The sequence below is a fragment of the Anser brachyrhynchus genome (assembly GCF_964034855.1).
Source record: "Anser brachyrhynchus genome assembly, chromosome: 10".
Taxonomy (NCBI): domain Eukaryota; kingdom Metazoa; phylum Chordata; class Aves; order Anseriformes; family Anatidae; genus Anser; species Anser brachyrhynchus.
Genome location: NC_137705.1, coordinates 1,148,484 through 1,175,874, shown reverse-complemented (window position 1 = coordinate 1,175,874; position 27,391 = coordinate 1,148,484). Strand labels below are relative to the sequence as shown.

Genomic DNA, 27,391 nt, shown 5'->3' with positions numbered 1-27,391 from the left:
GGTGAGCAAAGAGACTGCAGAAGGGCATTTCAGGTTGAATCTGTAAAATCTAAGACCTCCTCCTAACCTGAGAATTGTTCTAAATATTGCGATCTGTGAGGTCAGAAAAGGAGATGGCCTTAAGCTGGGGTCAAGATCCTACTCCATTTCTGGGCTTCTTAAACCAAGACACTGCACAGTGCAACTTCAAGGAAATGAGGGGTCTTTATAAAACAGGCGGCGCTCTCTGGAAGAGTTTCTTACAAAGGGCTCCAACTATGGAGCTGCTGCATCCATACGGTGCTGCGGGGCTGCACGCCTGCCCCAAGGCACCCCGCGAGCAGCTCAGTGCTGGGGCCGTGCTGCTGCCCCCTGCCCTCTGCCAGCTGCCCCCTGCCCCTTGCCCTGCCCCAGCCGTGTAGCGGTGAGCTCGGCTGTGCCTTCGCTGAGCCACCCCGGCACTGCCAGCTGGCAAAACAGCCAAGGCTTAAAGGGAAATTTTCTGAAACTAAAATCCCATCGTTTCCTCCAGTGTCACCTTTCATATAATTACCAAGCGCAGAATTTTTAATTAAATGGTGTGACTGATTCTGTGACATTCCCATAGACATTTCACAAAGACTATTTGCGTGCCTTGCTATTTTGTACAGTAATAACTGCAATCAGCATAACTACTATGATTTGTTTATCAAACGTCCCTTGGGTAGCATCCGTTGTCATCTGTAAAACTTGGTGAGCATCACAATTTCCATACCGTTGCCTGGCTCACGGCACTGATGAGTTGTGTTGCTGAAGCACCGCCGATGCTCACCTCCGCAGGACAGCGTGGTTGTTCCGGGTGCTGTGAGAAGTGCCCACCAGTCACAGCAGCACAAGAAGCATGGCTGTTGACTACTTTCTCCCACCCCTGGTAATATCCTTCCTGCTCACATAAGAATAAGTTAACGTTCTTGACCATTGGGGTAAAATTATATTTTTAAAGTCACGAAATTCTGCAAAAATCAGGGATCAAAAGGTGCAGTTCTTAAGCAATGGAATTAACAGGCTGAAAAGCAAGGGGAAAAGCGTGCCTCAGATAATCGTCCGTCTGTACCCCCAAACAGAGGGAGTCCTGAGGGCGTGCGTGGCAGCCCTGCTCTGAATTACAGCGCTTGGTTGCTCGACCTCACAACCTTTAGTGTCTGTCGTAAGTACACAACTTGTGTGTGTTGGCATGTGCACATACCTTTCACCGCTAAGGTAATCCAATGCTACAAAAGCATGCTGAACTACTGGCACAGCACGGATCGCAGTAATGCCATTAGGAGCAGAAGGCTACAGCAGCGGCAACCGCTGTGGTCGCCGTCTCTCTTCTGTTAAATGACCTCCTGCAACTGCAAATCTCCGTCGTCAGGATCACTTCCCAGATGTTTGCCACTTTTGTGTAAAAAGTGATCTTCCTGATAACTAGCTGGGGGGATGCTGGAGCTTGGTGTCCACAGGGTGTATTTTTTTGTTGGTGGTGGGATTTTGTTTTGTTCTGTTTTCCCAAAATAATGTTAGCTTGAAAGAAAGGGAAACCACTTTCCCTAAACGCCGCTAAAACCTTCTAATCTAGGAAAAGAGATTTTGCTTTGTTTTGTTTTTTTTCAAGACTGCTCTGTTCTCTAAAGGGCACTGCTAAATGACAACTTTAGCAGATTATGATGCTTAAAAGGATGGGGATGGAGACGGGGGTCCTGGAAGTCGTCAGCAGATAAGCTTCAGGGCGGTGTGGTATTATTTGCAGTTGAGCTGGTACCATCCAAGTGAAGAAAGCAAGTGTATGTCTGTATCTGCAGGAGCCAGCGGCAGGAACCCGAAATGCATGCGTGTGCTGTTGGAAAGCCTCAGTGGGGCGTGAAAAGAGGATTACTGAGCCAGGTTGGTAAAGAGAGCTGACAGGATTGCTTCACATGAAATATTTTATATTTCTCAGACAACAGAAGTGCACATTCCTTGTGGAAAGTCATGGTTGCCTGGGTAAAGTCGCAGTAGCCTGAGACATCCATAAATCAAGCTGTCTGGGGACACGGGGGAGGCATGAGCTGTGCCAGCTGGGCGCCTTTCTCCGCTCGGGGCATGGCGCTGCCCTCCCCGCCTGGCACAGCCTCAGGGGCCTGCAGAGGATGCAGGAGGCTGCCTGCTGCCTGCCCCTGAATTAGGGTGTTTTCAGGGGTGCTTTGTGACTGGGGAGTTTTATGCAGTGATACCTGCCCTGGGTCCTGGCCACGGTAACAACAGCCCCGTGAGAAACGACGTGGCCCGTTGTAATGGGTTGGGTGGGTGACAAATGGCCAGCGCCTTGTGTAGAGACGGAAGGTATTGGTTCTTTCTAGGCAAAGCTGATTTGGCATTGTAAAGGTACAAGCAAAGCCTCCACTGGAGAAAAAAAATAAAAAATAGATACTTTCATCTTTTTTTCATTTGCATTTAAAATGCTGTGGTAGCTTTGGTGGATAAGGGGGAGCATTAGGCACTAAAGTGTCTGGGAACAAATTTATATTCAAGTCTCTTTGCTTTCCATATATTTGCAAAAACATAATGCAGTGGGAGCTAATTTTAGTTTTTATTAAAAATGTTTCTCATCCTTATGTTTGCATAACATAATGTAGGGGATGAGATGAATCTGCAGATGACCTGCAAGAGTCTTCTGGGAGATTTATAAACTGTCTACTTCATCTATAAGAACATTTGTTTTAATTCCCATATAAAAGTGAGATAAATTGGTTTGTGATAACACAAGTCCAAAAATATCTGAAATTACCCATTTATTTCCATATTACAAAATAACACAATTCACTGCCTAATTAGAAAGCTGAATTAGATGAAAGGAGCAGTTGCTCCTGATTAGACTATGAATGCAAAAATTAGCCTACAAAAAGTACTGCTAACTAAAAAGACTTCTCTAAGAAATGCTGCTATAAGTTCAGTTATTACGGACCAGCAGTTGGAAATCTATCCACTGCATTAGTGAAGACTGATAGGTCTGATCCTGCGGTGCTTTGCTTCTGAAAGCAATCCTAACTCGTGCAAAATTGTCCATTGATGTAGTTGGTGCTATAAAAATTGCTGGTTCTTAGATGTGTGTAGTCAGGACCAGTCTAATTTTCTCTCAAGGTTTTTAAGGTAATTTTCATCACTTGCATGAATAAAGCAAGAATCTGGAAAACATAGAAATCTAAAATTCAAATGGAAATCCTTTATGTAAAATAAATGATAAAATCTAGGTGTCTTTGCATGTGAATGATATCCTTAGGGTTTAGTTTCTCTGGTGCACTGCTTCAAAGTCTGAGGCATTTGTAACGGCAGCCTGTTACATTTAACATTAAATTAAAGTTCGCTAGAATTTAGTGCCTGATTGAGAGAGGAGGGGGGAGAGAGATGTGAGAGAAACCCTCCGGAGTGAGTTTCCCCGGGTGGTGCAGTACACATGCCTGCAAACCTCCAGAGAAGTGGGCTTGCAGACCAAAATGGCATTGCTGTTCGAAAGCTTTGGTTTCCACCAGAAATACTTAGTTCAATCCGAGTTCCCATTCAAGTCAAGGTGGCGCCTCTCACACTAAATCTGCATCTTAATTTCTTAATTTTATCTCAAGTTTGGAAACTACCGGGTTTCACTAGCAATCTATAAAAGGCATACAGGACTTCCATTGTCAGTTAAATCTTATCCTTTGTATTTTAAATCACCAATTTCCATTCATCTAAAATGCTTTCAGAGAGTTTATCAGAAGAAGTGAAATAAGAAATGAAATAGTTTCATGTAAACTGCATTTTTATGTTTGACTGCTAAAACCACAAAGCAAAGATAAAATACATAAAACTACGGTTCTGCATAATAAGCGTATCTATTAGTTTCCCTTATCTGTATAAAGCTCCCATTTGTCATGAGAAGCATTATGTGTCACTCATCTTGCCTTGTTCTACAAAAGCTCTCTCCTCGCTCTCCTTTTATCTCCCATCAGCGTTTGCAAGGTAGCATCACGCTGCAAGACCCCACTGATTAAATAATAGTTTAACCCTCAACCCCGTAATAGCACGAGGAAATCAGAATTAATGCCTGCGTGCACCTAGATAAAAATGTTTTGTGGTGCTCAGGAGGTTGCAGGGTTTGGGATGGCCGCAGCCCTGCCTTCAGGGGAACTCACCCCAGGCTTGGCCAGGCACCTGTTGCCCACCCCCCCCCCCCCAATTTTGTGGTCCAAATTCCTGCTTTTTCTGTAAAGGTTTTTATGTTCTCTAGGAAAGTGAGTCAAAAGTTAGTTGCAAAATATTACCGTGCATTTTTCACCATATGGCATCCTGAACAGGCGTGCTGTGAGTTGAAGTCATTTGTGAATAGCAGTGAACAAAGCACCCCTCAGCGGTACCCGTGTGTGTTCTGTATTGGTGACAGAGCCCCTCACTAGCACAGGCCTTCTCTAACCTTGTAGAAACGCAGGTCTCATCCTACTTATTATACATTCACTGCCTGTCAGCTTTAGTTACGTACCTTGTATACAGAAGCACGTTATTAAATGTGTTACAGAGCCATGTCCTTCTCAGACTAAACCAGAAGGACTGCAGATGTTGCGTTAGCTGGCTTTCTTCCGAATTATTGACAGAGAGGTATGTGGTCTGAATACTGAGCTGAGTCCGACAGTCCCTAGGTGTAATGTAATTTGTCATGTATGCAGCCCACAGCTTCCCCGGCTTCAGAGGCGCTGTGAGCCTGCAGCTCCCAACAACTGCAGGAGCTCTTTATGAGCTAGAGATGATAATTACCTTACTTAGCGAGGATGAAAGCTGGTAGAAGTTGCAAACATTTTGAGAATAAAGAGGGAATCTTCCTGCCTATCCTTCAGTCCTTAAATTTCCAATTTTCAAAAAGCTGTTAATTTAATAAATATTTAAATCAGTGTTATTTACACCAGTGCAATGCACTTGACCCCAACTGAGTTACAGGTCATTTACTTGAATGTAACCGAAAGGGGGATTAGCTCCAAGGAAACTAATGTGCAGCGAACTGTCTTCTGTTTTAAACGTCCTTATAAGATTAATATGCGCTGTGCTTATATACATAGAAATAAAGACATGGAATATACATATGTAGTGCAACAGCATTCAACGGCAAGGCATAAGGTGAGGAATAACTAGACGTGCGGTAACCCTGCAGCAGGCTGCAGTACTGCCCTACTGCACAAAAATAAAGCAGGGCTTTGGACTAGGTGACCCCCCATGCTGCCTTCCAGCCTCGAATTGTGTAGCTTGGCTCAGCGTTTCTTCACAAAATGTGAAGGGTTATTTCCTAATGTCCTTGCTTTGGCAAAATTCTGATAACATCAGTGTCATTTCCTTCTGATAATGGGTAAATAGGAACTGAAAAGGCACTTTGGTTTTTGCCTGTGTGCATCAGTATAGAGAGATGTCTGTGCACAGCACGTTTTTTATATTTTTCATAATGCATTTTATTGCTTCCAGTGGTCATCTTAATCAGTATGATAGCAACAATTATGTAGCTATAACGAGCAAGTCTGGAGACATTCATATTTTTCCAGATACGAGAATTTGGAAGTATCTGGGCAGGGTCAGCATCTTACTGTGCCATTATATTTATTTATGGAGCTTTTCCATCAGAAGTTCAAACTGATTAGCACTGGACAGAAGGAGAAGAGAAAATAGTGTTTTGAAGGAATTTCCCACAACGTGTAATAATTTTTGCATTGTATGTTTTTGACATATATTTAATTTTTGAACAGGATCTGTAGGAAGTTTGCTCCTTTTTCAGCTCCCTCACACCTGCATTGTGCTGTCTGTGCCTTTTAACTCAGGAAAATCCTTTCAAGTTACAAGAATTGTTCTAGTCCATCTATCAAGTGTGTCTTCTTAAAAGATTATTAAAAAAAAAAAAAAGGCTTTTCTAACCCTATGTATTTGCAGAGTATGCTTTAAAATACTTGTGGTTTCTTTGAATGCTGATCTCATGGGAGTAGCTGTTCTCTGACTTGCATATATACAATTTTTTCATAATAAGCATAGCTAAATGACAGGAGCACACAAATTGTTATGTATTTTCTGCAGTTATTTCAATGAATTGTACAGAATTGAAGTATAGTAAAAACAAGAAAAAAATCTTTTTGAAAAGGTAAGGTTGTTTTTTTTTTACTAACCTATATTATAGTTTTAGTGGTCTTTATAATGTACAGCAGACCTAAGTTTAAATTTATACCAGCACTATTGAAATCCACATCTGTTCTTCACTCCTTAAATAAAAAGAAGCTATGCTGTAAGCATACAAGAGAACTTGTATTGTTAAAGGCACCAAATGTTTCTAGCGCTGAGCCTCCGAAGGGGCTGCTGGTACCCCGCCAGCTGGTGCTTGTTGGACCTCACGGCATTTCGCAGTGTGGAAGTCTTGCCCCTTTTGGTTGAAAACTCATTAAAAATAAAAAATTTAAAAAATTAAAAAAAAAAATTTAAATGGTTAACAATTTTAGCACAGAGCGTCACAGCCACTGGTCAAAGCACCAGCACGAATACTGAGAACTGGGTCGGACAACCCCCCCTGCCCGCTGTGGTGCCACCGGCACAGCTCCTGGAGAGGCCGGGCCGCGCGGGCTTGCCTTGACCGCTGGCTCCCGTCTGCTCACCTTTCTGCTGCTCCTTGCAACGCGCAGTGCTCTGCTGCCCCGTGTTTAGCCCACCGCAGTTGCTTTGGTCGTATTTAATGTTCTCTCTTTGAGTACTGCAGCCTGCTTCCCAGTCGTCTTATTTGTAATAGCGCCTCATGTGTTCTGTCTCCTAGCTCTACATACAAACTACCACACTTACAATATCCATGAACTTAAGTGCTTCAGTGGCCCTGGGGATGCTTTACATGCCGAAAGTGTACATCATCATCTTCCACCCCGAGCTGAACGTCCAGAAGCGGAAGCGCAGCTTCAAGGCTGTGGTGACGGCAGCGACGATGTCGTCCCGGCTCTCGCACAAGCCCAGCGACAGGCCCAACGGCGAGGCGAAGACGGAGCTCTGTGAGAACGTGGACCCCAACAGTGAGTACCCACCTCTCCCTGCGGTTCTGTGCGTGCCGGAGGCCTTGGCCAATGCCCGAGTGTGCTTAGTATCATTTGGCCTTTGCAATTAAAGATTTTTGATGACTCTATTTTTTAAAATTCTCTCTTCCCTCCTCACTTTTTGGAGTTGTGCCAGTTGGCAGCAACTCCTCGCGCAGGGTGTGGTAGCTGTGAGGGACTCCTCCTCCTTCCCCTCCTTGTGAGTGGCAGAGCAGCAGCATCCTCGAGTATCTGCAGCATCCTTCAGCCTGGGGCACGCTCAGCCCCGGCAGGTGCAGTTTCCAGGACGGAGGGACAGGTGCCAAGCTCACCCGTAACCCTGCTAACCTGAGCTTTTTCTGCAAAGTTTCTTTGCAGAAAGTCTCACCATCCCAGAAGTTCCTATTTAGGGATTTTATCCGGTCCTGTAAAAGTGAATGCAAATCTTGTCATTGATTTAAGAGGATAATAGATCGAAAAGATGCTTCCAATTTCCTTAATGCACATAGCATGGTATAGTGTAGCACAAAATTACATACTGAGGCCATCAAATTTGATTTGCATTTGAATCTGGAGGGAGCTGAGGAAGGAGACAGCTGCACAACTTTGTAGCATATTGGAAAGGTTTAGGCATGTCTGCAGTTTTTATGAAAAACAGATCTGAATGTGGAGAAATGCCCTCTCCTTGCCCATGATCCGTTCATCCATTTGCTGCTGAAATCCCTGCCACTTCTTGTCTATTAAACTGCTGTCTGAATATCTGCCTCAAAGCAGAAACTCTGCTGTCAAAGCAAAGTGGGAACAGCTAGCAAATTATTGACACAGCACTTTTCCTCCCTTTATTCACCCCTAGAGTGTGTTTCTGTGATGTCTTATCATACAGGTATACAAAGCATATTCTAACTGGAAAAACAGAATTCGTCTTCAGAAACTGTGAACTATCTTATGGTGCTGGCAGAAGCAGGAGACAGCGAGGAAATGTTTCTAACAAATTAAGGACCGTCCCATGCCTCCTCTGAACAGAACCTCACCGCAGGAGGAAAGAGATTTACTTCCTGCCTTAGGGTATTAGCCAGCGGGAGAGCTGCAGAGCCCTCTGCTACGTCAAATGTCTGCTAGGCCCCCAGTACGAAACCCTTCCTCTCTCTGTCCCTGGTTCTTCTCCATGCCGTGGTGCTGGGGCTGAGCCCTCCCGTGTGCAACCAGGGCAGCTCCTCGCGGTGCTCGGGGAGGCTCGCGGCCAGAGGGAGGAGAAGGAAAGGGGAAGAGAAAGGGGTGTTGCTAAACTGCATTTCACTAATTCCTGGTCTGGTCAAATGAGACGGAGTTAGCTTTTCCTTCAGAAAAATTAAAATAAAAATTTTCATTTAAGGACATAAACCAGAAGAAGAGGAAAAAAAGTTATGATGATGAAATGTTCGATGCAGAAATAGAAGTGTTGCCCTGTGGGAACTGATTTTTGGTAGTTTCATATTCTTGGTTTTCCCTTCTGATTTCTTTTGCCCGTTCTGCATCTTATTTGCAGTTTCCAGGCTTCTGAGAATACTTTCCTCCCCTCCTCCCAAAACAGTCAGATTTTTCCCTGGGAAGGAGATGTTTTTATTAAAAGGAAATAGTGCTCAGTTAAAACCCCATATTTATTACAAAACAACGTTTTCTCACCCAGGGACTATATGCCAGAATGCTCTTTTAAGAGGCAGTAAAAGCAGGAAGGGGCAGATTCCCCCGCTTGCCGTGGTGTGCAAGCTTCTGCCTTAAGGATCCAGCCTTCAGTCCTGGTTTTGTTAACGCTGATGTAAAGCTGGTGTAAAGTCCACTGGGAGGGAAGCCGTCACAGCTTCGAAATTGATGTACGTGCCTGGAAAGTGATTTCTGTGAGCTCTTTGGCTTACATGGAAGACTCTGAAGTGTACCCATTTGTTAAACTTAGCCAGCCAGGAAACGTGCAACCCTATTAATTTAAATGTCTTTCTCCAAATACCGAGCTTTTTAATATTTAAGGTTTGCAAAACAAACAAACAAACAAATGTATTTTTGGCATCTTTTTGAAATTGGTATTGACGCCCTTGCCATTAAGAGGAGGCGGGGAGCTGGGCCAGCTGCAGCAGGAGCCCCGTTGGCCATGGCCTGCACGGGGCTGGGCACGCTCTGGCTGCCGGCCCTGCGACAGGCTCCTTGGAATCTCTTAGGCTGAAAGTTAATTAATTGAGCGCAGTTAAGCAAGGAGTCTGAGACTCACCAGCACAGCGGAAACAAACTTAGCCGCAGATCTGGCTTAGCTACCACGTGTTCTCTTGGAAGCATAAAAGGGCAATTGGGTTTTTCAGTTTGATTTTCTGTTGTATTTCCTGGTGATGCTGCTGTTCGTGGCTTGCTCAGGTGCTGGAGACTGGAGTTGCCACTTCTATTGAAAATACACAAATATTTCATATCTTCTAAGAGCAGATTAACAATGAGCTATCAGCATGGGATTCATGTACCTCCAAACATTGGGGAATTTGGTGACTAAGCCTAAATTTCTAGCCTGTCCTACTTATATGGCCTATAAACAGAGTGAAAAAGCAAAATGTGGATGGTTCTACAGAAAAACAGCCTTGCACAAAACCTAATTTTTTTTAGTATTAGCTTGAAAAGACCTCCTAATGAATGGAAGATCTGCACGTAAAATTGGACAGCCTGTCAATTACCTGAGGCTTCAAGAGCCGGTGAGCCCCAGCAGCAGGGCTGAGCTCAGGGTAGAAGCAGGGCATGCAAGCCTCAGCTGGCGGGCAGGGGTCCGAGCTGGGCAAAAAGGTGCTGAGCACTCAGGAGAGGTGGGCTCAAGCACTGAGGTTGCAGAATGAGTATAAAAGAAGAAACTGTACTAATGTGGGAGGAAACCCATTTGAAATGCAGTGACCTTACATCCTGCCCACCAGGAGCAGGGACTCGCGGTGCTGCAGCTTTTGCTTTAGAATGCCTTAAAAGTGAGAAATTTCACAAGCTGAGCTCCCCGGCCCTGACCTGGGAGGGCTTCCATGCTGAATCGGATATATTAAGGCCAAGCTTCTCAATCTATAGCTGTGCTCCTTGTGACAACTCTCTTAATCATTCCAGCTTGCCATCTGGCATGTGCATGCTTTTACTCATTCAACATCTTTTTTCTGCTAATACATGTCTGCATCTGAAATGTTTTGCGGCAGATTAAGATGAACAGAGTTTGGTGCGCAGCAGCTTCTGCTCGTGTAACAAGTTCGTTCTGCTCTTGTGTGCCCTTGCTCAAATTTCTCAGTGTTTGGGAAGATGCTTCTCATCAAGCCTGAAGTTGAACCGATAGCAAGCGCTTCTGCTGGGCTCTGTGTTTGTTTCTGCTGCAAGAACAGGGTCAGAGCCCAAGAAAACATTTGAACCTCCAACCCATTCTTAACTTATATTGAGATTTACATGTAATTACTCCTTCTCCTTAGCAACTTGCTTTAATTCATGGCTTTCCCAAACACAGCAACAGGGAAATCAGCATCGCTGTTGTTTGGTAATGAGGTGGTTGTGCTTCTTGTGGGCTGGACCAGCAGACCTTCCTGGGCAGGCATTTGTTTTATGGGCATTTCCCTCTTTAAGCACTGGTGAGAAGGGAACACAGTGCCCAGAGCTGCCTGGATGATGGACATTCAAGTGGCTCTTCTGGGCAGCTGCTCGCCCGCAGGAATTGGGGTGGGCTTGGCAGTGTGGGGAGGGTTGGTCTCCCACCACCCCCGTTATCAGTCTCACGTGGCTGTGGTCAGGCTCACCCTCATATTTTGCTCTTCTCAGAGCTGATAAAGCTCTGAGATCAAGACAAGCGTTGCAGCAGTGCCCATTAGTAGTGAACATGGTAGTGAACAGGAGACGTGCAGCATCTCTGGCCAAGACTGAGGGCATCAAAGTGACAAACAGCTGGAAAGGAAGGGCTCCTTGAGGGAGGACATTCAAGGAGTTTAGCTGAGATCTGTTGAGAAGTATCAAAGGATTGGTGTCCCCATGTACTTGCCAGAAAGGTTAGGGTCTGATTAGCTGTAAGGGTCTGATTTTAAGTAGCATTGTAAGTCTGTGGGCTTTTAAGTTAGCAGGTGCTTTGAGGGCTCAATACCTATGCAGGCATCTTCAAGATGATTTTTTTTTCTCCTTTCCTTAGCATTGCATAGAAATTACTTGGCAGATGATTCTATTTTCAGGCGTGGAGTGCAATCCCTGCCCATTTTCCTAAACAGAAGAGGAATCGTTTGCAAGTTTCCATTTTAAAACCATGCTTTCCTGAGTGCTGCAAGCTCCTCTTTCTCTGACCAGCATGACAACAAGAACAGTGCATGTCAGTTCTCATTTTTCTCCATGTGTTGGGAATGGACATTGACTTCATCATCAGTGAGCTGTGAATAGTGTATATGGGCTGCAGAAACCTCTGCAGATGTATGGGCACTGCTATGCAAATAGTCCCGTGCTGTGCTTGTGTATTCATTTGCGCTGATCCTCAACAACACTGACATGGCATTGCCTGTTCCATCCTTCCAAGAGACAAAACTGAAATGGTTGTTGGTGATGCTGAGGAACCCAAGAGCGAGTGCGTGGACAAGGGAGGACTGGGGAGTGTTAAATTGAAACCAAAATGCTCCAGAGTTTGTTAAGGGGAGAGGAAAAAAAAATCAACCAGACCTGCCCTTTTGTGGGCAGCTGCTCCCATGTTCAGAGGTACCTGAACTTCTGTGACCTGTTTCATTTATTTCCAGCCCAGAGCTAATTTTGTGTATTGGCGTCTCTCAGCTTTCCACTATCGCTGCTCTAATCCGATCTCTTCAGTCAGATTAATATCTTGGCCTCGGTGACAGGGCAAAATTTGAAGAGTTTGTTGTGAACAGACGCATTATACATACCAATGTATTTACTTTTCCTGTAGACTGCATACCACCAGTAAGAAAGAGTGTTCAAAAGTCTGTTACTTGGTACACTCTTCCACCTACTGTATAGCTTTTGCCTGCTTTCCAAAAAGGTAAGGAAAATATCCAGCTTCTTATTATTTTATTCTCAAATAATTATCATAATATACATGAATAAATGAGGAATGTGCATTAGTGCAGCTGTGTCGAAACAAGGATCTGTCTTAAAAATTGTTCACACATCCATTATCCAAAGCTCCCATATGAAGGGCCTGCTTTGGAAAGTGAAAGCCCAGGACTTGGGCGATTTTAACCCCTGTGCTGCAGGGAAATGAGTCTGGCGGTCCTCTGCATCCCCTCGGTGGAGGTGGATTCCAGTGAAGCCTTTGGAGATGTAGGTATTTGATAACAATTTAAAAAGGAACAAACAAATCATCAAAATTTAATTATGGCAATCAGATCTAACAGCTAACAAAATGCTTTCTGAGTCACTTCTAGCTGCCTTACCAGCAGGGTTGCCTGGCAGCGTAAAAATAACATGCAAATGTGTGAGCAGTCTTCTTTACTCTAAAATTATAAATTGCTCAAAAAAAGTTTGCAAACTATTTTTCCTTTTTTTTATTATTTATTTTTTTTTCCCTGTGGCTGATCCCAGTGACCACTTCTGAATAACAACCAGTGAACAATTTTTGAGTGCTGGCTTTTTCTAAGTGTTGTGACTGCCTACGTGATGATCGTGTGAGCTAATTTTGTATTTGTGACTTCATCAGCCAAGAATTACTGTTTTTCTAGTGAAATTAGGGGAATGACAAAGCGTTTGATATTGAAGATAAATAACTAACAGCCATTAACAAGTTCTTATATCTGCAGTTGTGTCTGCTCATCCAGCTTTGCTACTGCTTTGAGGCTTTGGCCAGGTATAAAGGGCACTGGCCTGGATACTGTGGTACTGTGCACTTGGGGCTAGAGGAAATTGCTGTATACAGCCTTCCAAACCTTGTTTAGCTGATCCCTAATAGGTGGGAACTTGTACCAGCAAAGGTAGGAATGTAGCTAGAATTGAGTCTCTGAGTCGCAGGGAAAAAATCCCAACCACTAATATCTTTAGCTGGTGTAATTTGCCACAGCTCCAGTTTCAATTCAGCTTGAGTTCTTGTGAAGTGTTCAAATTGCTTTTTATTGTATTTGAATCATGCCTGTTATTCTAACTTGCACAGCTCAGGCAGAAAGCCTTATTTAAGGTGTGAAGCTCTTTATGAGCATCAGAACGACCTGACTTACCCAGGGGCTGAAGTCAGAAAGGTTGACAGGGACTGGTGTTGAGGGAAATATAACAAAGTGGTTGGAGAGGAGAAGGGGCCACTCAAAGTATTATTGCAAATGTAATGTGAAAGAGTAAAGAGCGACTACATGAAGATGAAATTGCTAAGGGAAGGAGATCAGTAGAATAAGTGGGCTATATAAGAGATCGCACATCTTGGGAGAAATCACTTTTTTTTCTATAAAATTAAAAAAAAAGGTTTAAAATGTAAAGCACTAGGAGTTAACATGTTTCTAAAAATAAATATAACGTTGCTGTACAACATAAGGAACTGGTATCTGCAAAGGCACACAAATAAGTTTGTTATCCTTGTCCTATAAAAAGCAATTGGCTATTCAGATTCTTTGCCCAAATTTTAAAATCTTCCTGATGCAAAACTACGAAAAATACAACAGTTGAGGATGACTTGGGCTTGTGATGGTTTTGCCCACTCTGGAGCTCTTCTGCATCAGGTGTAGCTCTCCATTCCTCACCCGTGAGCACCTCTTCTCCCACTGGGATGATTGCTGTAGCCCTGCTCGCTATGTTTTGTTTTGTTCTTCCAGGAATGCAAAACAGAAAAACAGCAAGAAACTATACACTGTATTAAAAGCAAAGCAATGATATCAGGAAAATATCAACTTAGTTGTAAATTGACATTTCTTTTTCTAGTAACATATTTGTGTGTAGGTACGAGCACAGTGCTTAAACTGCTGCTCGACTATATCAATTTCTGCTACGTGATGCATGGACATGTGTACTTACAATGCTTTTAAACTGTTTCCTGTGAGTGACAAATAGGGATTCTTTACTGTTGAGGCTGATGAAAATACAAGGCTTGAAAAACTCTACGTAGTATCTGGGTCAGGGAAAAAAATTGTCCATCACCTGAATAAGGCGAAGAAACATCAAATGCTTTTGCAGAACTACAGTCACGTTTTGTACCACAGAAATATCTGCAGCACTCTTCTCCTGACCCATCTCCAAGCATTGTGCTTGCAGGTCAGGAGGAAGAGGCAGGCCGGTGACGGCACTGCCTGCGATACCTGGAGGACCTGGGTTCACCCCTCCGGCTCGCAGAGCGCCGTGCTCCTGCAGCCTTGCCCGGTGCTTATCCCGGCACAGAGGTGCCCACAGCGGGCAGATGGATCGCATCGGCCTGGCAGGACAGGACAGCTCCTCTTCTCTGCTGCTTTCTGGGCGGGATGTGCAAGGACCATGCTAGTTCAGGGGCAGCAGGCCTCCGCGCTCACAGCTCCGGGAATTCCCTATGCGGTGCAAATGCTGTGTGGTGCGTTGGGGTTCATTTGGGCATAAGAAGGAAAAGGAAAACCATGGCTCTCGTTTTTTCCTCTGGGGAGGACCAGAGCAGTGCCCATGGATCTCGGTGCTCTGAAGTCTGCCATTGCATTTATAAAAGCAGTCAAAGAGAGACTGACTGGAGAGCACCCCCTGCTTTGGGGTCGAATTGTTGTTACTGGGCACTGTTACTCTGGTTGCTGTTTGCAACGAGATCGTACTGATAGTGCTTCAGCACCTCGAGCCATCTTAGCCGGGACATCGGTGTGACTCTGCAGCCCCACCAGCTCCCTTTCCTCCTTTGTCTGTCTGCTCCCGCAGCTTCTCCTCAGCCGGGCTGGGTGCTGACCATCTGTACCCCGCGTGAGCCCCCCCTGCATGGGGCCACCCGCTCCGGCCGGCAGCACCTTGGGGACCTGGCAGCTCTCTGAAGCTTCGTGTCCGAACCGCAGGATGCTCTGTAGCTTGTCCCGCCTCAAAGTATGAGATACAGAATCATTATTTTCTAGATTGAGACGTCATTTTCATTTTAAATCCTGCTGGTTTCAGCCCGAAAAATAGTGCTCTGTGTTTAACCTCACTTGAAAGATTTTCTATTTAGCAGAGACCGCTAAGAAATGAGAATATGCAGCAAAAATTGATAAGCAAAAGACTTTGACAGGTCTTCACTGCATCTATTTTTATTCTGGAATAGCTTACTGAAAAATAAACATTTATCATGAATTTCTTCTAACAACAACACGCTCCTCTCCTAAGTGTGGCACAGATGCTTCCAAACACCCTGTGCGCCTCCCCCTGCACCCCCACGGCTGGCCACCGAGGTGCCACTGCCGGGGGGCACCTGGGCTGCAAAACGCTGCCTGGGGAAACGATTTCAAATGATAGGGAGGGGCTCAGGTGTAAAATGTGTGAACAAATTAACTTCCTTAATTAGCAAGTTTTTCAGGTAAAATTGGCTTTCTGTAGCCCACCTGCTGAGAAGGCTCAGTCCTTGAAGAGCACAGGCTTCCCCCATTTCCTCTGGTTTGGGGTGAGGTGGATGCTCTGAGCTATTGCAACATGGAGGGGGTTACAGGTTGGCCCCTCTGCTTAAGCTTGTCTTTGCAAGTTTGAACATGGCTCCTTTTCCACCCCTCCGCCCCAGTCTGCACTTGCACATTCAGTTTGCATTATAATTTTTAGCAGTTTCTCAAGCTCTCAGTATCCATTTGAATTGATGTTTTCCTTCAGGTTTTATATATCCATGGCAGCATCCCACTGCCCAGCAGCCAAACCGTGCCAGGAATTATTCTCTCCCCAACCATTTCACGAGTGATGCGATTTTGCAGTCACTCTCCTCAGCAGTGCAAGGTTAGACTCTTCTCATGATGTTTCAAGTTTCAAAGGGTACCCATCACAGTGAATATTTCTCAAGCCATCACAGCACTTTGTAATGGCTGAGAGCTGTATGTGTTATTTAAAGGTTTCATTTAAAACCTCTCAGAAATAAATCTGGTGCAACTGTTGCTTGAAGGAGACCTGAAGGTAGGTCAGGGAAAGACACGTTTTGTCTTTTTGACTTCAAGCATAGCTGGACTCAAGTTACTGAGGAGATTTATTTTAATTGGTATTATCATATGGCCAGGATATTTTGCTGGAGAAGCTGTGCATGCCCATAAGGAGCTAGCGGATGCCACGAGACGCCGGGGAGCTGGCAGCCTCCAGGCGCGGCATGGAGCCTGTGCCAGGCCCCCGCCGGTCTGAACATGCGAGGGGTGGGCTGCTCTCCTCTGACGTCTGAGGATAGCTGGTTCTGGTAATGCACGTTAATACATCCACATAGGTGCATGCTTCCGAGTTAATTATATTGCAGACTGTCTCACACCTTTCATGACTTTTATGATACAAGACTTGTAAACAGGCAAGGAAATGTCAGACTGTTTCCATTTGAAAAAAAATGGAATTCTTTATGTACTTAAATGATCACCTTATAGTGTAAGGTTTGAACAGTGCTAGTTAAAATACATTATTCATGACTGTAGGTGCATTGGTTATTAAAAGTTAGGTAGCTAGGTATGTGTCTTTGAGACGAAAATGAGAATTAATTAGTTTGTTAGTATTTGTCTTCTGTTCTATTTTTTCTCTTTGTCTTTTTCTGTGATCTTTTTTCCTAGAAAATTTGGAAGAAGAGTGAGCTGTAAATTTTGCACATATATTGTTATATCTAAAGGACAGACCTGCTGTCACTTTTTTGCCTAATAAACTCTTAATAGTGCTGAGTTATCCCTTTGACTAATTTATCAGTCCTTACATCCTCTCAGGGAGAATTTGTCAAATTCATAAATTGTAATATCAGTGAGAAGACAGACTTCTGGCTCTCGTGCCTTCCATATATTTATAATGAATCTCCTTCTCCCGAGTAGGGTAAATATCACTTTGGCAGGACTACCTTGATGCTGCTCTCACATGGTAGCTTGCTGTAGTCTCTTGCATATGCTCACATCCTTCTCTGTGTTAATGAGATGTCTCAAAGAAAGGGATAGAGGATAATGAAATAAGACTTGACATTCACAGCTTAATTTCACTAAAATCACTGGAATTGCCCCAGACTAGGACATTGCAATATTTTGGGGTCCTATTTCTTTCCTCCCCTACCCAAGCAATGGGAAGCATTGCAAGTGCATTTTGCAGTTTTCAGGATGTGCATCATTCTAACAGTTATTTCTACTACAATTATAACAAAGGTTCCCCCAAAAGCAGCCATGATTTGTATCCTCAGGTGCAAAACCCGACTAGATGTAAGGAATCTTCCAAGCCCAATGAAGACTTACTAGCACAGGTGCACTACGTTGTCTGGCTACTGCAGAGGAAAGTGGGGGTAGTTTAACTGGAAGTAGCTGGGGAAGAGATTTTAGGAGAGAACAGCTAAGTGTATGCCAGGCTTTGCACTCTGCTGTGGCTTCTGAGATAGTAAGGAAACTAAATTTGAGAATTTCCAGTTTGGAATCTTTGCAGACTTTCTTGATCTCGTTTGTAATTCATGATTTTTGAGTGCTATAAATCTGTATTGCAGACATTTTAATTTGTGGTTATTACAATCAGTTATTGTTACTATCAGCAGTTATATACACGAGCAGCCTTCAGCGTCTGACGCTGCCAGTCTATTTCCGAGGGAACGCACCTTCTGTCGGCCCTGAGCGCTCCCCATCTTGCTTTAATGCCTCCGCTAATTGGCCTCAGTGCAGTTCAAATATCCAGGCTTGATATGCAGAGAGGCCTGAAAGGAAAGGCCTTCAGTGAATGCTTGAGAAGCAATATTCTGGGAAAGAAAATATTTCTAATGGACTGTGAAGTGCAACGGTTGAGCTTAAATTTGATGCTCGGTGGCCATTCTCTGGTGTAATTCAGTTACCTTCAGCTCAGTGATGCCAGTGAGGGATTTCTTCGCTCACAGACATTGTTATGCTCAGCTCTGGCCAATGGCAGCCAATAACACATTCCCGGAGATATCCGTTTTATCCTCCTGTTTGTCAAGGCAAGATATTTTCCTCTCTTTATTCTCCTTAAAAAATTCTGTGCTGAATTCAAACATCCGTGAAGCAGCCCTGCCTCTGTTCCTGTGAAATGGTTTGCAGCCATCAGCACCACGGCAGCTGTCACAGACTGCGGGGAGTGAAGGACAGTGATATGAATTATTTTGAGGACATCTAACATCTGGTTTGGAAGTGAGTGACTTACATTTGTGATGAAATCTATACAGATGATAAGGTTAGGTGCAAAACCTGTATTAAATGAGTGACTTAAATTGTTTTCCCCTCAGGTATAAGAGGAGGTCTATTCATAGCTGTCGCTGAAGTAACAGGACTGAACATATGTGGTAGTGAAGTTCAGTCAACAAAAGTCCCCACAAGCCTATCTGATGTGAGCAGCACGCTTTCTCATATTCCCTGTGGAAAAAAAGAACGATGACCACACTTACAGTCCTTAGGGGTTGTTTTTTTGGTTTATGTTGCAAGGAATCAGTCACTTTGATTCAGTGTCAGATTTTCTGTACTGCTTCACACCATGTCATCCACGATGGAGGCACTGCTCATGCCTTGGGTCTGAGATGGCCACGGATGCTCGTATTAGTTATAAATATTTGTGAATACAAAATATATATCCAATAATATAACCAAGCACCCGCCCATCGGTTTATCCACGTTCATGTGATAGCTGCTGTTCCTCTGGTCAAGGAACTGCCATTGCAGGCACTTTATTTGCCTCCGTAATACAAAGATAATGTTATCCAAGCAGGTTCCTGCGTGCAGCTGTGCATCTTTGGCGATTTTACTCAAGCCTTCAATATATTTTGTTATCCTTGTGAAGAAGAAACAAATACAAAATTTCAGTGTAGCGCTTGGAAATGATAGTGCTGATGAACTGAAGGAGCACATGAGTACAAAGAGTGTGAGACACAGCTGAGCATTCATTTGTCACTGACACAAAACAGTGCTGTAAAATAGATATTATTTTGTGTTGACACAGATAGCAAACAGAGAATACATTTGTGCAGCAGGGGCCTGGTTGTGTTTGTGTTTTGTGGTGGACCAGTAAGCAGAACAAATCAAAAAGCACATAAGGAATCTTTCTCAGTGTTTCTCTCTTATTGCAAATACACACCAATTTCAGATCCAGCATCTCTGGAATATACCACTGTTTTTTGCTCTTTATTAGCTTCAGGAAAGGAAATGTGTGCATCTCTTTCCAGCGGTGCATGTTGATACATCAAAGAAGAGAACATCCTTTTATTCCTGCAAATAGGTATTTTGAGTTCAGGGTGAGTTTGTTGGTTTGGAACTCTTTGTCTGACAGTGAAGGAAAAATAAATAAATAAATAAATAAATAAGCAAGTTTTCGCTTTCCAGCCATAGCACAAAAAAAGGAAGAGTACTAGGTTAATGTCTAAACACATGTAAATGCCCGTGAAACACAACTGAGACACAAAACAGAAAAGAAAGGGGCTCCAGTCCTGGGGTCTGCTGTTCTGCTCAGTTACTGCTCGGTACCTCGGGGCGCTGAGGCTTACCTGGGGGAAGTCTGGCACTGTGTCAAGTGAAACGTCTGTTCTTATGGTTCACTGGAAAATAGGGGGAAAAAAATAGTTGCCGTAGTTACACCACTTGTCATGATGCTTATCATGTCTGTGGAATAGAGCTGTATATTAAATCTATGCTCTTACTAATATCAGCTGTTAAACATTTTCAAGATATTTGAAATCAAGACTTTCTGAAAAAAAAAAAAAGTTGATTGCAGCGAAAAGGTGCTGTTTAACCATGCAGCTCAAAACATAATTTTGTTAGACACTCGGTATTACAGAGTTATACAGCATGAATAAATTTTCCAGTGAATTTAGCTTCTTTGCACTTCATGAACATTCTTGATTTTTCTGTTAAGATGTTTGTTACTTGCAGCTCCTAGCCGAAGAGTTGGAGCAGGCAAAATTGCAAAACTGGAGAAAAGGAGGGCAGTTCCTTCCAGCTGGGGAAGCGCACCCCGTCAGTGCCATGGCTGTGCCTTTGCTTGGTGCTGAGCTAATTCCAGCTTCCCACGTGGGAGGGATGAAGGCGGCGATCACTGCGCACATGCACGGAGCCTCTTTCCAGTGCAAGCATCTCCTGAACACCTAGGCAGACCAACAGACGCACACACACACGTGTACTCTGTGAAAGCATTCAAAGGCCATGCATCTTTTTTAATGCCAAGAGACCCTTAGTTTAACATGGTATTATTTGTCTGTTTTGAGCTGGTGTGCCAAATCCTAAAGCATTAGGGGAATACTGTCTAAAACGTCTTTTTTACATGTGTACCAATGTCTAGTAGTAAGAGCGTCCCTATTGATCTTTCTTGACCCTTGAGCAGCCACCCCTGCCTTTTGGACTTTCTCCTATAAGTTTCATCTCCTTTGGGGAAGCAGGGCAGTGCCACCCCCCTGGCGCTGGCTCTTGCCAGAAATGGCCCACAGCCCTTGTACTGCACGTTCCCATTTGTACAGCCTTCATCGTGCCCGTAGCATTAGGGGCGGGAGCTCCGTAAGCCTCCTCTCTGGTCCCAAATCCAGTTACCCACCAGTTGCTGATGTGCTCGTTCAGTCTCTTCGGTAGCTGTGCTTCCTTGGAAGAGCAAATGGAGCAATAAGTGTGATACTTAGTGCTGTTTCAAATAAAACTGTGACCTGTTCCTCTAACGCAGCGAGGTTATATTCAGTGTAACCTTGTCATTCATGGCCTGGGATAGTTTCAGCTTAAGAATCTTCAGCGCCATGTCATTTTTCTCCCCGCTGCCAGATTTTGCTGTCACACACATCGGGTGCAGGGTTACGTTTGCTCGGGAGTGTGAGTTATGGCACCGGTGGGCAGTTCGGTGACGGGGAGAGCGACTCCAGCCAAAATCCAAATTCTGCAAAACTTTTCTCTCCAGGTGTCATCTCATTTTCATTTTTCCATTTAAAAAAAATAGTATGCATTTCCAGGTTTTGAGAAATGTGAATCAGGATTTGACTCTGTAAGTGCCGTAGCTGCTCAGTGGAGATGGACTGCTTTGAGTGAGCCCAGGTCCCGGCGAGCTCTCTGGTTTGGGCACTACAGAAGGGAACGCCCGCTGTGCTGAGGGAGCTGCTTGGAGGAGAACGCGCTGGTAGGAAAACCTGGAAAAGCCAAATAATGAATTGTTTGTAAGTCATTAAGAGATTAAATGGAAAACACCTTTGATTATGTATGAAACCCATTACTGAATATGGGATTCTTGTTCAATTCTATATTCCTGTTGTTTGGCAGCTGCATTCTGTTTTTCTTGATTTTTATTATGTATAATGAATAAGTACAGAAATATTTTCAGTTCTTTGATCACTGAATGGATAAACTAGCTAGACATGTAGAGCTGTATTTACTGGATGTGGGTGTACGAAAGCAAATGATTATTTGCGTAGTCACTTTTATAACAATGTCTTTGTTCGTATACCTGCTTGGGTCAAAAAATGGGGATTTCTATGGAGAGGTGCTGGGGTGTTGCCAAGACAGGGGCTGACTGAAGAGGAGCGCTGCTGAAGCAAGTATCAGAAATGCTCTTTCTGGGCAGGAGGACGTGGTCCTCAGCAGCTGGAGCGAAGGGAATAATTCCTGCGGGGATTCCAGGAGGAGTGATGGAGAGGGCAAAGCTTCGCTTCTGCCCAGGGTCGGGGGGGGGAGGCTGCAGGGCCCACGGGTGCTGTGCACAGGGCAGGGGGCGGCAGCAGCAGAGAAGGGCACGGGGACAGGGTGCATTTAGGAGCCAGGTAGGGCAAAGTCAAGCAGAAGGAGGTAGGGAGGAATCGTTTCTTACAGCACTGACTTCAGGCCTCCTTCGGGATGTTTTAGAGGATCACTCAGGTCATAGCTCTAATTATTTTTCATGCAAACTGTTTTCACACTTGGCTTTAACAGCTCTCAGCAGAGCCTGGCTTTCCAGGTAAGATAACCAAAGTACTATTAATTACTTTGTTTTAAGCAGGTGAAAATAATTTGCTACCATTTGTTATCTTTCCAGTCAACAATATTCAAACTGAAGCGTTTTACATGGAGTTTAAATTGGTATGTTTGCTGTACTGTCGGTTCCAATTAAGGAGTAATATGAATTGGTTTTGTTTCTTCCTTGCCACAACCTCACAAAGATTTGGAAACACGTTTCCTAAGCTGCTGTGCTCTTTTCTAGCTGTGTGCTGGGGCTGTGGCACTGCTGCCAGCAGTGAACTGCTGCAGACGTGGGCGGTGTGCTGCCCCGGGAATCAGCTCGCTGCTGGCTCCCCGTTGCCCTATCTGTGCGGATCGGGGGGTTCTGCTCCCTCACCTGATCCCTTTGCTGCATCTCCCACCTAAGTGCATAAATGCTCCAGCGAGCCATGACTGTTCTTCCTGCGAGGTCTTCTTTAAGCCTCTCTGCAATCTTTCATTTGCTGGAAGCCCCGATAAGGCTTTCTGCTGTTTGTTCTTTGATCCCAGTGCCCGGTGCGGCAGGCACTTTCAGACCTCACCTAACCCAGAAGTTTTTATCTGCAAAGCAGAACCGGTGGGAGATAGGAGACAGATGCCGCCACACACACTTAGGATTGATGTTCTTCAGCGGTACAATACTTTGTTGATTTTGGCTTTCATTTAGGAGGATAAAACTAATCCTCTTCTATTGCAATCTTATTACCTGACTCAAAATCGCAGTCTTACAGGCATCTTTCAGGCAAAAACACGATGCTTTTGCAGGCCATAAATGTTATGTCTGCTTCTGTTCTTTGAGGCAAAGTCATGTTTTCCTGTAATGGCTCAGATGGGAAAATTAACATTGACAGCAGCCTCTGAATCTGTCTCTGAAGGCACCTACCTCCGTAATATCTTGCAAAGTAGTCAAAGGTGTGGCTGATAAAAATTATCTCTTAGCACAGTCCTGAGGAGACGGAAAGCAGTGTCTGTCACTGCAGGTAGTTTAGATCATCTTTCCAGCTTAACAAAAGGAGTTTATTGACTCTGACAGTTATCAGCATAAACAGTTCAGAAGCAGAGAAATAAATGATGTGCTTTTGTGTGTGTTTCCAGAGAACTATGCCTTCCGTTGGTAAATATTCATAAATTATGATATTATCTTGCCGTTGCAAAGGGGGAACATGTATCACATATCTCATTTATGGCCTATTTTTAGAACTGATTTGGTAACATACCTTTATAATATTCTTCAGAGGAGTAAATTTCCCCTGACTCTCAGTTTTGCCTTTACCATATGCATGTCTCCCACGAGAGGCCATGGTGTTTCGGTAGCGTTCTTCAGTGATGTGTGTTGACCAGGAATGGCATCTGGCCCCTTAGATGCTGGTGATGGTTTGGCTGCTGGCAGGGGAAAAGGGCCATGGGTTGCATGTCTGGATGCAGAAAAGCACAAGAAACACAAAAGCGCTCCCCGTGTCCAAGTGGAAAAATGATACAGAAACACTGTCGGAAGCCAATAACTTTGCCCAGTAATTTTATACTGTACTGTAAACTTTTACTGCAAGCAATCCCGACTCTGCTGAGATCAGCAGGTGCTTTGCCCTCCACTCACGCAGGAGCAGGGTTCCAGCTGCAGAGTGCCGAGCCACGCTGGTCCGCAGAGTTGGAGCCTGGGAGAGGAGATCACCACTAAGCTGTTTTAAACACGGACGGTGTGTGTTTTGTGCTACATTCTGCAGGATTGCTTCCTTACTTGTCTTTACAATGTCAGCTTACGTTTGCTGTCCACAGGGCAAAGTTAGAGAAGCGTAATGGTAACCCCGTGTCATTAGGCAAAGCCATGTACACCTGTATTTCCTTCCCCTTGTGCTAGAGAAGTGGGGGGCGTGAGAGGTTTCATCATGAATCTAGTGCACTGCATGAAAACGTGCCCAACTTTCACATAAGCAATCCGTTCTTTTCTTTTGTTCAGGAGGAGAGTGCCGAGTGCAATGGTGCATACTGACTTTGTCGACTAATCTTTACATCTTTTTGTGGGTTTTAAGGTGATCAGTATGAAAAGCATCCCATCTTTTCTGGGACTCACTGTGGTAAAGCCTGCTTCACTGAAATTAATGAGTATTATTCTACTGACTGGAAATGAAGTCAGAATTTCCCAGCTCTGTACTGTGAGGCAAGCATCTGTCTAATACAATTGCTTTCTCTGCATTGGCTGAGCTTAGAGTTTTCTCATCCCTATCCAGAAAAAATTCAACAGTCCATTGGTCTCAATCTAATACATCTGCAGAACAACAAAGCAAACATTTTATCTACTCAAACCCTAACAAACTATCTTAAGCTATAAAAATGTCACGTAGTTGCCACTTTGACCTGAGATGATTTTCTATCGCTGTGCCATTATCTCACCCAAGAACTGCGTTTATTATTCTTCCTTTCGGATACATTCTCAGTCCTCACAAAAAGTGCATCGTAAAAAAATGATGAATTAAAATCCTACGCCTCTGGTAGCAGCTACTACTTGAAATCCTTATAAGCTAAAATGGACTTTTGTTTAAAGAAAAGCCCTCTTCAAATCCCAATGTGCTCTGGGGAACTGGCAAGGTCACACCTTTACTTCCTAGTAAATCCTTCTGGGAACTTCAAAGCAATCCTAGTTAAAAGAATCCATTATACTGGATATTTGTAATTGTTACTTATGGCCCTGGCACTACTCGGTGCGATATTTTGCCAATCCCCTGGGTACAAGGCTCACTTCAAGTGTAGCTATATAATTCACTTCACTAGCGATGCAGGCTGAGTTTGCCTAGGGGCTATATAATAGACAGGGTAAATATCCATTTCTAAAAGGACTAATAAGAAGAAAGCCTTAAAGCAAAAATGTAGCCCTGGTTAGAATATGACAAATTTAGATGTGAAATATGTTTGTGTAAAGCGAGGGATGTGTGAACACTCCTTAGATAGAAATCCGTATGCAGCATTTACCCAGCCCTACTCTGTATATTACATTTGCATGCACTTGCATAAGCATAATTATTCTAATAATTTGAAGTGATTGTTTCATTTTTAATTGCATTCTGAAAGCAACGGAAGTGAACCAGGTGAATCCAGGTTATCAAATGTATGTAAAACAGCGCTGAAGTGCAAGATTGCTCGGGCTATTATTTTTGATTGTGCTCTGATGACATTAATCATTTTATTCAAGATTTCTGGGCATTAGCGTTCACCTTATGATTTCCTTCTGAGGTAGGAGCTTATAAACATTATCACTATTTTGCAGATTGGAAGCAAGGCACTGGAGCGGTATTCAGTGGTGAAACCTGGCTGGACATCTGGTTTCTAATCACCTTGTTTGAGCTTGTAGAGCTGAGCCAGTAGAGAAGCTGGCCTTGTCTTTCTGAGTCTTGTGTGTAGGCATATGGGGGAGGCTTGTTTGGTGTTTTGTTGGTTGGTTGGTTGGTTGGTTCATTGGGTTGGTTTGGTTTTTTGAGTGTTTTTTTGTTGTTGTTTTTCCTTTTGAGGTGTTTGACCTTTTTGTGGTATCTCATAAGACTTCTAACCTTAAGTACTACGGTATGTGGTTCCACTAGATAAAATTTGCCTGTATGGTCCAACCTAATGCGCGATGATCTCAGCAGCGTTAGGATTTTCTTCACCACTTACCATCCCACCAGGTGCTCTCTGCAGCACTGAATTCCATGCTAGCACTTCTTCCTCGCAGCGACAGGTGAATTACAGTGGTGGGATACTTAAAAAAGCTACTGCCACCAGGTTGCTTTTGCTTCCCAAGTAGAGGTGGTACCGTTCTTCATATCCATTGTCCATTTTGGTGCATAGTCAGAGGAATGCGGTCAGACCACTTCCCACAAGCTGGCAGCGAGAGTGGTGCCTGGTGTGGATTTGCCCGCTCCTTGCATGGCAGTTTGGTGCAGCCTGTGCAGCAAATCAGGTTCTACAAAGGTAATTGCATTTTGTTGCAAAGTTTTTAAATGTATAGAAGCTGAAAATGAGAGGACAGTTATACTGTGAAAACTGCAAAGAAATATCTGAATATATATTTTTAATTTTTTAAAGCTAGTCAAATTATTTGTTCTACATTTAACTAATGAACCTTGTTTGGTTGTTTTTTTTTTTTTTCCTGTTAAAATCTGCAGGACTTTTTTATTATTTATATTCACAAAACAGCTATCCTTAATTTGAAGAATTTTGCTTCAGGAACCTTATTCCATGTTTTTTTCATGGTTTTTGTGTACTTTTTTTTTTTTTTCACAAGCTGTTTGCTTTATATAAATATACAAGGAAAAAAAAAAAAAGCAATACTTTCATCTTCCTGACTACATAAATGTGTTTTCTTCCTCCCTGCTAGCAGGAATCTCACAGATAACATATTCTATGTTAAGCAGCAGGAACACCTCCTCTGCATGCCAAACCTACTGCAGACAGCCCTGACTCCTCCGTGGAGAGGTGCGCAGCCATGGCTGATACAGGCAATTTTTCAAGCTGCATTTTGCAAGCGTCTTCCAGCACTATCCTTTGAATACTTTAGCCAATCTAATGTACCTCAGCAAAGTCAAAACAGATCCCATAATGGCACTGGCAATTGTTTGATAGCAAAACTCATCTCTCAAAGAACATCTGAAGGAAATATTCAAATTACCTTCGGCAGACTTTTACGGCTATTCCTAATACCTGGTGCATTTTATTGTTTTGGTGGTAATCGCCTGGCAACCTACAGCACTTCAGTTCAAACGAATAAACCTTGAGAAGAGATTAGCGCTGAAAAAATCTCTAAGTTCTTAAAAAAGATCAGGCCCCAGGAGGAGCAGCTCCTCCAGGGCTGCCGATCGGCTGAGCGCAGGGAAGGTGGCACCAGCTCCCCCAGGGCTGGGGCTCATTGCTGGTGACTCAAGCTGCCCAGGCAAACATCACTTCAGCGTATAAGTGGATTTAAATGTTATCTGCGCAGAAGGATCTTAGATGAATGGCTGCCTTCAAAGCCACAAGACTCGCGGCAGCAGGGGGAGGAACCCCTTGTCCCTGGCCGCTGGGAGCTGCGGGCTCCTCACGGCTGCAGCGGCCGTGGGGGTCCCTAGTCTGGGGGGGATGCTGGAGCCGCTCGGCCCGGCCACCAAGGGAAATGGCAAATGTGTGCTGCAGGTCAGCTCCGCCGTGCTCACTGTGCTCGCCTTTGGTTCTGCGGGTTTGCAGCTGACTGCTGAGGTTGCCCCGGCAGGTGGGTGGGAAGGGGGCTGTCAGCAGTAGGAAAGTAAAAGCCGGGCTGGGGAAAAGCTGCTGGGAGCGAGGTCTGGCTTACTGGTATTCCAGACAAGCAGCAGCTTTTAAAATTATTTTTTTCTCCTTGCAACAGGTCTCCACTCCCTCCCCCCCCCCACCCCCCTTTTTTTTCTCTTTGTT

The 27,391-nt window shown here is 44.1% G+C and overlaps 1 protein-coding gene across 14 annotated transcripts in view; it reads left to right on the top strand.

Annotated features, from left to right (window-relative positions):
• The window catches only part of GRM7 (glutamate metabotropic receptor 7), a 271,411-nt gene that overhangs the window by 231,327 nt on the left and 12,693 nt on the right, over positions 1-27,391 (top strand). For 3 of the 14 annotated variants that reach the window (XM_080605587.1, XM_080605585.1, XM_080605588.1), the window contains exons 9-10: positions 1,800-1,881; positions 6,782-7,028. In XM_080605587.1, coding sequence (XP_080461713.1) covers positions 1,800-1,881; positions 6,782-7,011 — 312 coding nt within the window. In that variant the 3' untranslated portion in view covers positions 7,012-7,028. The other 11 variants (XM_080605583.1, XM_080605584.1, XM_080605575.1 and 8 more) reach the window with 9 other exon arrangements.